Source organism: Chinchilla lanigera, unplaced genomic scaffold (genome assembly GCF_000276665.1).
Source record: "Chinchilla lanigera isolate Chin_1 unplaced genomic scaffold, ChiLan1.0 scaffold00048, whole genome shotgun sequence".
Lineage (NCBI taxonomy): Eukaryota > Metazoa > Chordata > Mammalia > Rodentia > Chinchillidae > Chinchilla > Chinchilla lanigera.
In genome coordinates, this window is record NW_004955449.1 from 5175682 (window position 1) to 5189865 (window position 14184).

General features: G+C 44.1%; 1 protein-coding gene across 1 annotated transcript in view; it reads left to right on the top strand.

Annotated features, from left to right (window-relative positions):
• The window catches only part of Lrp2 (low density lipoprotein receptor-related protein 2), a 159778-nt gene that overhangs the window by 20573 nt on the left and 125021 nt on the right, over nucleotides 1-14184 (top strand). The window contains exons 6-10 of the mRNA XM_013518692.1: nucleotides 9614-9724; nucleotides 10061-10174; nucleotides 11043-11159; nucleotides 12152-12301; nucleotides 13703-13822. Coding sequence (XP_013374146.1) covers nucleotides 9614-9724; nucleotides 10061-10174; nucleotides 11043-11159; nucleotides 12152-12301; nucleotides 13703-13822 — 612 coding nt within the window. The remainder of the gene's footprint in view (nucleotides 1-9613; nucleotides 9725-10060; nucleotides 10175-11042; nucleotides 11160-12151; nucleotides 12302-13702; nucleotides 13823-14184) is intronic.

Below are 14184 nucleotides of genomic sequence, written 5' to 3' on the forward strand. Positions count from 1 at the left end.
GGGATTACAGGTGTGCACCACCATGCCCGGCTCTGGCGACAGCAGAACCTGAAATAATTTGCATCCTAAATATTCTCTTTTGAAAGGTGGTGGTGTCTCCAATTTGAGTTTCCCTTCACTTTGGAAATTATGCAAAGGGTTGAGAGTGGCAGTTTTAGAGACGGTAGTGTATTGGGACACTGCAAGTTTATGCATCAAGGATTCTCACTACTTTGGGAAGCAAATGCCAGGTCCTTTTCTGAGGCAAATGAAAATATTTTAATAAACATGATAAATCATATTTTATTGCATTTTATAACTTCCAGAACATAAATGAATTCTAGTTATGTCCCTTAGTAACAATAGGGCAGGCATTATTATGCTTTCTTATGAATAAAGAGCATAGATAGGCTTGCTCAAGATTGCATGGCAGAGCCGGGGCGCAGGCGTCTCTGCTTCCAAGTCTGGTGCCTGCACCTCATGGAGGACTATTTACCTTAATCAAGTGTAAGAGAGCACCAGAGGCTTGTGCCGCCGGCCAGCGGTCTGTGTCTTTATCCCTTATTTACAAGCAATAAAAAGGAGTGCTCTTTATTGCAAATGCAGTGGGGCTGAAGGAAAGGCTACTTGGGGGAAAATAAAAGGCAGCCGAAATAGACGGTTTGGATTTTTTCCATGTGTGCAACCCACAGCCAAATCTAAAGCCGCTAGTCCAACTGCTGCCAGCCCTGCCAAAGGACCTTCCGGACACAACTGGCAGGAGACGAACAGGCAAGCAGCTGTAATCAAGCAGAAGGCAGCGAAGGAAGTGAGCTTCGTATCTGAATAGCAGTTTATGTAATGTTTTTAGTACAAGTAATTGTGAAATAAGGATTCCTTAAGGAGAGGGATCAGATTTTATAGTTCACGTTTCTGGAATGGTATATATATGTAAGTCATGAACACTTCAGATGACTCTAACACATGGAAGGAGTTTTGCAATGAGGTGTTCTTACAGATTTCCCTCTGCCTTGTTATTGGTTTCTATGTTTTATTTATGGAAGAGTATTAAAAAAAACTCACAAACCACTGGGTATGGTGGTACATACCTGTAATCCCAGCACATGGGAGGTTGAGACAGATGCATTGCCATGAGTTCGAGGCCAGGCTGAACCTCACAGGGAGACCCTGTCTCAAAAACAAAACAAAACAAAACAAAAAACTTCCCCTCCCTCCTCACCTCCCACCTCCCCCTCCGTGGTCCCCCTTCTCTGACCCTCCCTTTATGTGGTCCCTCTCTCTTATTAGTAGCCATTGCTGATCACTGTGGAGATCCATTTAGTGGTGCTTACTTTATTATTAATTTATTTATTTTTGTCTTTTTGAGAAGAGTTTCACTATGCAGTTCAGGCTGGCCTTGAACTCACTTTGTAGCTCAGGCTGGCGTGAAACTCACAGTGATCTTCCTGCCTCAGCCCCCCTCCGAGTGCTGGGGCTACAGGTATGCGCCACTATGCCTGGCTCAGTGGTGCTTACTTTAAATGTCACTTTAGATGCACAGGACTGAGACTTAACCAGAAAACAGTATACTTCATTCTGTTTCTACAGTTGTTACTTGTAGACAGAGACTCAGCCTGTGAATATGACTTGTTCTTCTTTCTTAGAAATAAGATTGTTGATAGCAGTGGGTCTTCATATAAGAGGCTCCTAGAAACCATTTATAGATAGAAATGGGTGTTGAAAATCTCCACAAGACTTATTTCCCCATCCCCCAATATTTGAAAGGATCGGGAAGCTCAATCCAGTAATTCATAGCCCTGCCTGTCAGGCCAGACCCCTAGGTTATGGTCCCTACCCTCTCAGCCTTCTCACTCAGACCTGGAGTTCTAAAACAGAGCACCTCGTGTCCATTCCAGGCATTCCTTCCCACAACAAAGGCTGGTGTGTAAGAGTCCTCCAGAGGAGGCAGGGAGCGGGGAGGGAACAGATGGGTGAGACGAAGAGGAAGGCGAGGGGATTAAAGTCCCCATAAAAGGACTATCTTTGAAATAAATATGGTATGGCATGGGAGATTTTTATTGTGCCTAACCTTTTCACTGGCTATATTTTTATACTGTTAAAGTACTTCTGGTTATTCTACAGCTTGAAATATTTCTGAAACCATATATTAAAAAGGGTGAAACAAGTAAAAGTTCATTTTTGTTTTTTTGTTTTTCTTCTGGTACCAGGTATAGAACTCATGACCTTGCGCTTGCCAGGCAGGCGCTGTGCCACTGAGCTAAATCCCCAGCCCCAAAAGCTCATTTTTATTTTCGTATTCAACCTGTTCAACTATAAAGTGACATCTTGCTGGGCATACACCTGTAATTGTAGCACTTAAGAGGCTGAGGCAGGAGGGTTGCTGTGAGTTTGAAGCCAGCCGGGGCTACATAGTGAGCCTCAAGGCCTGTCTAAACTACATAGTGAGACCCTGTCTCAAAAAAAAGGGGCACCTGGTATTAAATGGCTTGTCAATTAATTTTCTTTTTAAGGAGTAAATTCAAAACTGTAGTCCATTTTACTTCTAATGGGATTAGCATCAAGGAAAAACCACTCATGCAGAGGCTAAGATAAACACCAGAACAAAGCAGCAATTATGCATCATTCAGTTAATATATTGAAGCAACTCTTGGTTGCTCAAAAATAGTAGCCTTTTTTCAGTGACGTAGAAAGATTATTTTGTTTTATTGAATGCCGTGTTAGAATGATTTCGGTGTGAGTAAAACTGTGGCTAATTACTGTTGCTTTGCAGCACTTCTCTTTTGTGACTTAGGAATGCCAAAGAAAGGGTAAAATCCTGGTACAATGAAGGCTTTCTTGCTGGTAATCAGCAGTATTTGGTCCTCTTGCGACGGGGACTGCTTTGTCCCTGAAGTTTTATTTCTATTGACTTTCTGTTCTATAGAATTCAAACATTTTCCTTTTCGTGTCTAACCGCGGAAACTCCGGCAGTCGAGTGAGAGGTGAAGACGGGTAAAGTCACTCCGCGGACCCTGAGAGCTCGCGAAGAGGACGTTGTTCTCCAAACTCAGCCTGTGTTTGGGCTGTGCTGGGAGCCGGCTCGGGTGACCCGGTCTTCCGCGTCACAGTACCAGGCAGCTTTTTAGCAGCTTCACAGCTGAGATAAGATTCAGAGCCCTGAAACATGCAGGAAAGAGAACATTCTCTTTCCTTGAGTTTTTTTTTTTTTCAAGCAGGCACTTGATATATGCATCTCTCATCTTTAAAAAGACTCCATCTCAGCTCTTGCCTAAGTGCTTTGCTTCCTTTTCCAACCGGCATAGAATTGTCTGTAATCACTACAGCCATTTACAGTCTTCTTTCTCCAACCCGTTGGAAGCAGTGTCTCGTCTCCACCAACCTCCCGAAAGTATTCTTGTCAGTGCCACAGAGGCCTGCCATTCTGCTAAAAATCATTTTCTTGCTCTTTTTTTTTCTTTTTGTGGTGCTGGGCCTCAAACCCAGGGCCTTGTGTATACAGGCCAAGCCCTCTGCCACCAAGCCACACCCACGGCCCAACCTTACAGGTCTCCTTCAGAGAGTACCTTATCAGGGAGCTACTCCTCCCTGTCAATCTTGATTACCATTTTACCCTCTTGTACTCTTGTAATTTATTTTATTTTATTTTTCATCTTTTTCAGATAGGGTTTCACTATGCAATTCAAGCTGGTTTTGAACTCACTTTGTAGTCCAGGCTGGCCTCAAAATCGAAGTGATCCTTCCGCCACAGCCTCCTGAGTTCCGGGGTTACCCGCGGGCACCACCACACCCAGCTTATAATTATATTTTATGTGCAGCTTTCATGTATGCTATTCTACCCCCTCAAGTGGAATATAAATTTCTGACAGCAGGGATTTTATTTTGTACTACCTAGCACACAGCTGTGATTTTTAATTTTATTTTTTTTTTCAGTACCGGGAATCGAACTTGGGACATTGTGCTTGCCAGGCAGGTGCTTTGTGTCCCTGAGCTATATCCCTGGCCTGTGATTGTTTTTGAATGAAGTAATTCTTCTTCTTCTTCTTTTTTTTTTTTTGGTATCGGAATCAAACTCAGGACCTTGCGCTTGCCAGGCAGGCGTTGTGCCACTGAGCTATCTCCCTGGCCTGAATGAAATAATTTTTAAAGGGCTGTCAGAATTTCTATTGCACTTGTGGTTCTTTTTTTTTGTCTTTTTGAGGCATGGTCTTCCTATGCAGCTCAGGCTGGCCTTCAGTTCGCTTTGTAGCCCAGGCTGTCTCGAACTTGCAACGATCCTCCTGCCTCAGCCTCCCGAGTGCTGGGATTGCAGGCGTGCGCCACCACCACGCCTGGCGTGATTTTGTTCTTTATTCTTGGCACTTCTCTGGGAAGTCAGATTTCAAGAACTGCCTGTTGAACAGAATTGTAACGGAGAAGAAGGCAGCACACTGTAGAATAATAACCGGCTCCTGGCACACTGGTGTTTTTACTGGCAAGTCCCAGGTGATTTACTGATGAGGTTCAAATTATCTTGGGCCAAGGCTCCCCGCTGAGGGGTCCAGCCATCCACTTTTGGTGATGGGCTGCTCTTACAGTGTAACCCTGGGGAGCAGCCAGCTTCCTCTCTCTTTGGGAAGACTTGGTGTGTTTATTCTCTCTGGGAAAGGCTTTGGATTGGGCAGCGGTAGGGAGGGAGGCGCCCGTGGTGTTGTGTGGCCCGAATGCTAGCATATCACCTCATAAACCTGTGACAGAGAACCAGTGCCACTGAACCCGGTAGAGAGTAAACCTTTGCTCACCCACGAGAAGGTGTCCTCTTTGCACTACTCTTGGCAGCATTTAATGAACAATCTAAACGTTTCATTTCTCATTTACCTCTGTGTTAAAGCTTCTATGAGACTTTTATTTTTTGACTTTAGAACAAAGGTCTTTATCTCTTTTGCAGTTTTTGGTGATAGATTTGTGTACTGGGGAGGAGGGGCTACAGATCCAGCCAGAATCCTTGGAGGGACCTCTCAGACACAGTCTTCGTCCTCCTCCTCCTCCCGTTTTTTTTTTTTTTTTTTTTTTTGGATTTAATTGAGAAAGGATCTCTTGTTGGTCTTTGTAAGCACCCCTTTCTTCTAATTCTGTTTGTTTTTTTGAGACAGGGTCTCACTATATAGTTCAGGCTGGTCTTGAACTCACAATGATCCTCCTGCCTCAGAGTGCTGGGGATATAGGCATGCGCCACCACTCCCCGCTTCCTCACAGGTACATATAAAGCCTCGCGTCAGGTCACTGTGGAGAGAGACTAGATTGGAATTTGAGTTTAAAACTGACTCATACAAAGGGATCAGGATAAGGAAAACCAGGTAACGTACTGTCCTTTCCTTTTTGGCATTGGCTTCCTAAGTGTTCACACAAAACCTGAAGTCAGTCCAGCTCTACTAGTCCTTGGGAGGGCCCTATTTTTTCTCTTTCCAAGGTGCTGATTTTCATTTTATAATTCTGACCACATAGATTTATTTATTTATTTATTTTTGGTTTTTTTTTTTTTTTTGAAACAGGACCTCACTCTGCAGTGCTGGCTGACCTTAAACTCTGCTTATGTAGCCCAGGCTGGCTTGGGAACTCACTGGGATCCTCTTGCCTCAGGGTCCCCAGTGCTGGGGTTACAGGGGTGTGCCACCACGCCCCGCAGGATGTATTTACCAGGAGGAAATACTTCTTTGCTGCTGTCCTGCCTATGCCTTGGTGCGGGTTCCTGGGGGCTGCCACTCTGGGGACTTGACATCAGCTGGGTTGGGGGTGCTGGGAGTTGCAGCCTGGTTACTTTGTGCCTGTGCTTTGTCCTTGTCTTCTTTCTACAAGCCAGCACACAGCTTCCTGGAATTCCTCCATTATGTCCATATGGCATCTTTCGTAGAATGTACAATACATTTCAGAAACTGGGAGTTAGCCCTGCCTTTGCAGGGTTCCTTCTCCTTTTTCTTCTCATTTTGTCTTTTAAACATTTTCTGTGCCCATTTCATTCAATTTCAGTTTTTCTTCTGTAATTTCCTGCATCTTCCTCCTGATGCTGAAGCCTGTAAGTGGTAGCTGAATCCATCACATGACTTGTGGAGCTATGTTGTTTGAACCTGAATTCTAGCTCTCCATTTTCAAATTCCTGGTACTGCAGGCTTCTCCTCTGTAAACTGGGAATAATCATAGAATACACCTCATGGGGTTTTTCAGTCATATTGAGCATTTTGACATGTTTTTGGCCCAGTTTTCAATATGTTGTTTATGACAATAGTGATTGCTTATTTAGCTTTGTGGCAACTAGTTTTCTCCCTAGAAAATCATTGCTTCAGCTGAATCAGGCTGTCTGAGAGCAGAGTGAGGCACAGCAGAATGGCTCCGAGACCTTCGTGTCTGGGTTGCACTTACATTAGCAATTTCTTGTTTTCTTTTCAGTCTTAGGTTTGAGTTTTTGATTCTGTGTGTAAAATGCCTTATATTAGTTTACCAAACTCCATATTCTTTTTAGCCATTTTGTCAAATTGTGAGAACAAAATATATTTGCAGCCTTCCTGACAAGATAATAAAGAATAGAGCCTTCTATTTGCATTTGATCCTGGTTTAAATGATTTCCATTCTGGGAAGTTCACAAGGTCCTTACAGCATTTCCCTACGTCTCCCTTATTGATTACATAAAAACAACTATAGCATGAAACCTTTTTAGTGCTGTTGATTGAACCCAAGGCCTTCACATGGAGCTACATCCCCCAGCCTTTTTTTATTTGTTATTTTGAGGCAGAGCCTCATAAAATTACTAAATTGCCCTGGCTGGGCTCAACGTTGCCATCCTTCTGCCTCAGCCTCCCAAAGTGCTGGGATTACAGGTATGCACAGTCACGCACAACTTCACGAAAATTCCTTGTTGTAAACCAAATGATTAACAGAAAACATTTAAAAAAATCCTCAAGTACTAATCTTGGATGTGTGCTTTGGGGCAGCTCTCAATTCTAGTGAAGCAAGAACTTGTTTCACCAAGAACTTGTTTCTCCAGGTTCACTTAGAACTTGGAGAAAATAAAGAAGAGAGAAGCATGATGTGGTGAGAGGAAGGGTGTTCTCTCATTTTGTGTCAGATACACTTTAAAGATCTGGAACGTCATTAGCAGGTACTTGTCAATCTTTCTGTTAAGACACAATTCCAAAGGAAGAGTTTCCTTGGCCTTCCTGTATATCAGTTCCTCTCTTACTGTACTTTGTCTGTACTTGGAATGCTGCAGGACATTTCATTCATTGGATGGATTTGTTCCATAGGGGGAGAAGTTAGATTCAGGCTTGCTGAACCGATAAAAGTAAAATAAAAGGTTTTTAGGCCATCAATGGGCAGCTTAAAGGTTTATGACTTTCTGTTTCCTGGATGAATTAACATCTTTAGCAAAGGAAGAGGGATCTGTTTCTAACTTTGCTCAGGGTGAACGGTTTGGACCTGTCCCTCCTGTGAGGGTCCCCCAGGGAGGAAAACCGTTTGGAAACTGATTTCCAAATGTCTTGGAATTCACTGCAGCCAGAGCGCCTGTATAATCCCTGCCAGGCATGTCCATCTTAGGCTATCTGTGCACGGGACGGAGCAGAGGTTTGCCGGGTCGGGGGGCTCCTCTCTTGACCCGGGGATTCATTATCAGCGCGGATGGAGACAAGAGAGCTGTTTGCCCCTCATTCCGAGCATCGAACTGCTGACCTCTGGCCTCGAAGTGCCCTCCCTGACATCAAGCTGGCCGGGTTCTTGTTGGGGGAATGAGCTGCGCCGGGAAACCTGCGGTCACGTGGGTGGACCCTGTTTTAGTGCTTTCAGTTTTATGGCGCTGGCTCTCAAAAAGCGGGATAGAGAAAACAAGAGCCCTGCCCTGCGCGTTTATCCCTAATCCCACATATCTCCAATAATCACCTTAAATGAAGTAGCCACAGTCCAAGCCCAAATAAATTTCCCTCCTGACAGGCACCTTATCTGTTGCAAAGAGCTGGGTTTTCTAAGATTTTTTTCCTCCTGCTTGCTGCTGCTCTTAGGAGGCGAGATAACACGATGGCTGCGGAGCTCCCTGCACATGGGGGAGGAAGCGCACGCGGGCCTCACCTGGCCTTTTGCACCCTCGAAGGCAGAATTAGTAAGCGGAGTTGTGTGACCCGTTCGAAGGTGCTTCGGCAAAGCATGCCGTATCAGTGATGAAAAGACAGCAGCCCTCCTAAGCACTCCTTACTCCGGACTGTGACAAAATAAAATTTCAGAAAAAAATTTAAACTTTTAATCAGTTACTAAAAAAAAAAAAAGCCTGCCCTTTTTGAGGTTTGATCTTGTTTATTTATAACTCTAAAGTCTTACTTGACCGGACTTGAACCTAGATGTGGAAGCTCTCCAAGAAGACGGCCTGTTCCGACCTCCTTCGTTGTTCTTTGGCCTCCTTCGTCCTCTTCCTGTTGGTTATTTCCTTTAGAGCCGTACGTGGACCCTTGTATCGCTGACAGGAGTGACAAGATGCCGCACTTGGTGCTGTAGTCCCTCTGACAGTAGACTGGCGGACAGTATCCTATGTGAAGCTGAAAGGGTGGCCGGTTCTGCTGGCTCTTGGGCCCAGGGTGACAACAGTATCAGTCAGCCCACAAGTATGCTTTTCTCCTCCCCCGGTGACCACATGAGGGGCACTCAGATGCCATCTGTAGCACTCCCAAACAGACCTGCACTTTCTGCACTTCTTCCTGGTCTGTGGCAGGAATCCCCTGGCTCAATAGCAGGCACTTCCATTGAGCAGAGGATTGACTGTGTGACTCCGGCAGTTCAGACTTACTACCGGGGTTTCTAAGATTTAGAGATAAATCTAAGAGTTATTGTTCTGAGCTTCTGGAGAGGAGTTGTTCTGAGCTTCTGGAGAGGAGAAGATTTAGGCTTATTCTTCCTTTACCTTGCAGAAATGGGGAAAGATCATTTATATATATTTTTACATATTTTTGGGTACCAGGAATCGAACTCAGGACCTCAAACTTGCCAGGCAGGTGCCATACCACTGAGCTAAATCTCTGGCCTTAGAAAAGATCATTTACAGTCCATGGATTTTAAAGTTTTGAGTTGTTAGCATGAAATAGGTTTAATGTAGTTTTAGTGCAGAATTTTGTGCAGTTTGTGCTTGAAATGCTTTGGTATTGTCCAAAGAGCTATCTTTAAATGTCTATAAAACCTCAAGTTAGGTTCTTAAATGCAAAGTTAGCATGACTGTGGGACTGTGCTATTTGCTCTTTGAAATTTTAACTAAGGCATGGTTTTTCCTTGGTTGAAAAGAAGTTTGAAGATAATCTGAGAATTACTAAGAAAGCAATCTTTAATGAGAAAAATAGACGAAGGAAGGTATTATATTCATGGGAAGGAGGGCATTCAAAGAGCATAAAAAGTAGACACTCAAAATATTTGATAGTTAATATTTTTAGTGTTTTTTTTGAGAAAGGGTCTTGCTGTGCAATTCAGGCTGGCTTTGAACTCACTATGTAACCCAGAGTGGCCTTAAACTCATGAATCCTTCTGCCTCAGCCTCCCATATGCTGGATTTATAGCATGTGCCACCACGCCAGGCTGGAAAGTCTGACAGTTTATTCGCTGTTTTCATTCTGTTTTTTCTCTTTTTAAATAGACTATCCAGTATGTGAGCAGCTTACTTGTGCCAATGGAGCCTGCTACAACACAAGTCAGAAGTGTGATTCAAAAGTGGATTGCAGGGACTCCTCTGATGAAGCCAACTGCAGTAAGTCCTGTGCGCGGAGGAGCAGTGATGTGTGAAGCCAGCTGATGCTGACTTGAGAGAGCCGATTCTATGCATCTCTCCCCAAGCCTGTGTTCAGTGAATTCATGTTGGTGGTTTGAAGTTAACCAAAAACATACACCATAAACACTGGCAGATGCTACACCATAGACACTGGCAGATGCTACAAATCAGGGGCCCTTTTGCTCCTAGAGAGCTGATTGTTAAACATTGACTGGCACAGTGTTGTCTGATAAGAATCTCTTTTTAATCTTGAGAGGAGTGGCTCTAGTGGAATTGAAATTTTCTTTTCTTTCCCTTCTTAACTTTGCATCATAGCTGAGACATGCATGCATGACGAATTTCAGTGTGGCACTGGAGAATGTGTCCCTCGTGGCTATCTCTGCGACCGCGACAATGATTGTCAAGACGCCAGTGATGAGCATAATTGCAGTACGGTGATTTCCTTCTATTGAGTCATGTGGTTAGGAATACTTGTTTATTTTCCTCCCACTTTTTTCAAGGAAAAGAGTCACTATATTTGATGGAGGTGGAGCTAAAAAAGGTCCTGTTAGGGACATGGCCTTAGCCCTATTTTAGGACTCAGGCTCCTTTATTTTCCGAGGATCTACGTAGAGTTGAAAAGTTGCGGATGGCCAGTTTGTAGGTTCTGTATTGTATCACAGAACTCTGAAAGTACCCCTGCTGCAGGAGTGGTTCTGATCATTCTCATAGTGAGATAAGAGATGGAAAGGGAAAGGAATTTCCTGCTGGCAGAAGTGCTGTTTTTCCTCTTTAAAGTTGGAGGGTCAGGAAATCTCTGATGCCCAGCATGGCATGAATGATTTCCTTTACATTTGTTTTGATTGGTTGGCACCCATGCCTCATGGGGTTAGTGAGTATTGCCGTATCACCCCAATTTTCTGTGAGCTCCACCTGATTTCCTGTGTGATAACTGAGCTTATTTCATTGATTGTATTAAATAAAAACAACGTGACCTCATGGAATGGGTGACTCATTTGGTCCATGAACAGTAATTACAGTGCTCGTGGCAAAATAGGTGGATGCTGGTCATTTGTATGTCTCTTACATCTTAATTAGTTTGCATTAGTCTGTTCTGGATCAGCCTGGCACCTGAGTTCATTTCCTGAACCCAAAGCTGCTGTATCCCCTCCCCTATCTATTTTTTATTTCTGTCAAGATACTTAGATTAAATTGGTAGAGGGGTCTCAGACTCCAGGAGCTCAGTGTAGGCAGTGAGGTGAGACTGACTCTTCCGAGTGATTTGCCTCTCTGGAGTACAGCTGTGCCTTTCTTGCAGCCTATAAGTCCTGCAGTGGGAACCAGTTCACTTGCCCCGACGGCCAGTGCATTCATCAGAACTGGGTTTGTGATGGACAGGACGACTGTCCGGACTTTGGGGATGAAGATGGATGTGGTAAGCAGCGAGGCAGTTTCACCGCATTTCTTCTGCTTTCCTCAGGGTAGGCCGGCCGGGGTTTAAGGAGCTGTGAAGGGATTTAATGGGTGGGTTAGGAGGAGATGACTCTACTAGCTTGTCCTAAAAAAGACCGAGCATCAGTTATAATCTCCCCTTCCCATCCCAAAGGCAAATTAGATAGGGTTCCTCGTATTCCTTTCTCCCACTCTTTCTTTTTAAGACTGTCAGTTTTACCTATGTGAAAGTCAGCTTTACATTACCGGAAGGTAAAATGAGATTTGCCTTGGGCAATGTAGCAACTTAGCAAGACTCTGTCTGAAAATAAAATCCACAGTTAGATGTAGTGCAGTGTGGACCTGGGTTCAGTCCCTAGTATGGGGTGGAGATTATTTGAGAAGGAGATTGCCAACGATATTTGCGTTTCACCCTGCTGCTATCATCAGCAGTATCTCCAACAGTACGAAGTTACCAACACCCACACCATACATCAAGTCGCCTGTACCGTTGGTGTATCAGGTATGATTTGGGTGATGCTTGTTCTGAAAACACCCATGACTTCTATAGTCTGGTGTCCCGGGAAAGTAGTATTACTGTATTTGAGTTAGGGCCTTTTTTTGGACTGTCAGCATTTCTCTAAATAAAACAAAGAAGACCTAATCTGAGGACTCTTGGATGTACTTGGATGCCCCTAGTTCTAAACCTGTGATAAAATAACTGCATCTTAGGGTTTTGTGAGTCTAGTTTGTGGCTGATTCAGACCCATATTTGTTTCATAGCCGTATAGTTTGGCTGAGGGCTGCCGCCTCCGGAAAGAGTGCAACTTCATTCCATGTTGTTGCTTCTCAGTAAAGGCTAGTGGTCGAGTCAGAAACTATAAGTGTACTGTAAATTATCTGTCATTTTGCGGCTTTCTATTTTCTCCCTGGCCTCTGTCTTGTCTTAGGCATGGAGCTGACTCCACTTCTTCTCACTCTTTTCTCCCTCTACAGAAAGCAACCAGCGCCATCATTACTGTTACCCGAGAGAGTGGCCGTGCCCTCACTCTGGACAATGCATCTCCATTTATAAAGTTTGTGACGGGGTCTCAGACTGTCCAAAAGGAGAAGATGAAAACAGTACTATTAGCGGCAGTCATTGTGGTGAGTATGGGAGTTTATCTGGGGTATCTTTCAGATGAAATGTTTCCTGTTTCTATAACAGGTTCTCAGATACAGAGCATATCAGTTGACATTTGCACAACAGATACCCCAAGACTTAAATGGCAAGTATTTCTTATTTCTCACAGTTCTATGGGCTGGCTGTGTCGTTCTCCCGGCCTTTATTTACCGGGTCATTTGTATGTCAGGATGTTGCAATAAAAGCTTCAGCTAACCTAGGCCTGTCTCATGGTACAGAGAGCTAAGCTGAGTGCTGAAGCACTTTGAAGCATTGGCTTAGGTCATGTTTGCTGATGTCTCACTGACCACAGTGTGCCACCTTCCCAAGATCAGAAAGGATGGAAGAGGTAGATTCCCTCTCTTGCTGGGGGGAGCTTAAAAATCTGGCTTCCCCACCAACGGGGAGGTTTGTTTTGATGACAGTTTTGATGGCTCTGAAGGTGTTCAGAGGATTTTAATTATTGTTACTGCTTTTATGTCTTGTTGGGGTCAAACGCAGGGACTCCTGCCTGCTAGGCAAGCACACTACCTCTGAGCTGTACCTCCAGAGGGTTTGTTCCTTATGGAAAAGAATCTTGTCTGGAGGTACCAAAAAAAAAAAAAAAAAAAAAAAAAAATCAGGAGCAAACTAGGAAGAATGTCCACTCTCATCACTCCTATTCAGTATATTTCTTGAATTTTATGTAGCCAGAGCAGTTAGGCAGGTACAAACTTGCCCAAATGCAACCACTGATAAAAGATGTGAAGAATTCAAAGGCTTCAGGTTCCTGGATTATTCTATTATTTTCCTGCGGTAAACTTGAGCTGGTCACGCAGTGTTGTTTGATGTCTCGTGTGGTCACACTCATTTAAGAGGAAGCTGCCGGGACTTAGGTGTTTCTTTCCTGTGGCTAGAATATGCCACAGTAGTCCCCTACAGCAGCCCATCAACTCTGTGGGGAGCTGACTGTCCTGTAGAGGAGCACAAGTTATGACCCCGGCCCCCTCAGTTGTGCACTAATTCAGCCAGTGATGGCTTAGAAGTGCCCATGGAACGGTAACCCCAAGGATTATTTTTTTCCCCTGACAAAACTTGTAATATTTAAATATGCTGAGGCTTTATGGCATTTTCTTTCCCTTTCACTGAGATAGACTGATAACTTTATTTTTGCATAAACAGCCTTTCTGATGACTTACACTTGCATATATCAGCAGTTGGTAACTTCAAAAAATATGGGCTATACTTTTACTGTGTAACAGTGCAGTCAAGTTTGATGGTAGCAGATTTTCCTGTACCTCTACATGTGTTTACTCAGCTTTTACTCATGGGAAGGGAGGCTACTAGGTAGATTAGTCTTGTCCAGAGGTCACTGTTAATGAACACCTCCCTCCCCCTCTTTTTAGGTACTAGTTTGTGCTCTGTCTTAAACTGTGAGTTCCAGTGCCATCAGACGCCCTATGGAGGATCGTGTTTTTGTCCCCCAGGTTATGTCATCAACCAGAATGACACCCGTTCCTGTGTTGGTAAGTGACAGGTGGGAGCTCCTGGTTGTTAATCATACCGTGTTCATCGGTTCCACTATCTGTAATGAGATAGTGCAGGTGGTCTTTTATGTTTTCTTTGTAAGTCTTTGGAAGCAGGGTTGATACAGCTCTGCTGGTAACTGGATACTGAAATGCGTCCATCCATGTGGTTGGTCAGTAGATGGTCTCCTGAGCCCATCAAGCACTTCTCCTCTGTTCACTTGGCTTTTCTCCAGGACACACAAATGTGTGTGGACACCTGTGGGACACCTGTGATCCCAGCACTGGGGAGACTGAGGCCAGAGGATGGTGAGTTTGAGCCTGGGCTATATATTGAAGCAGGCCCTATTTCAAAAAACAAA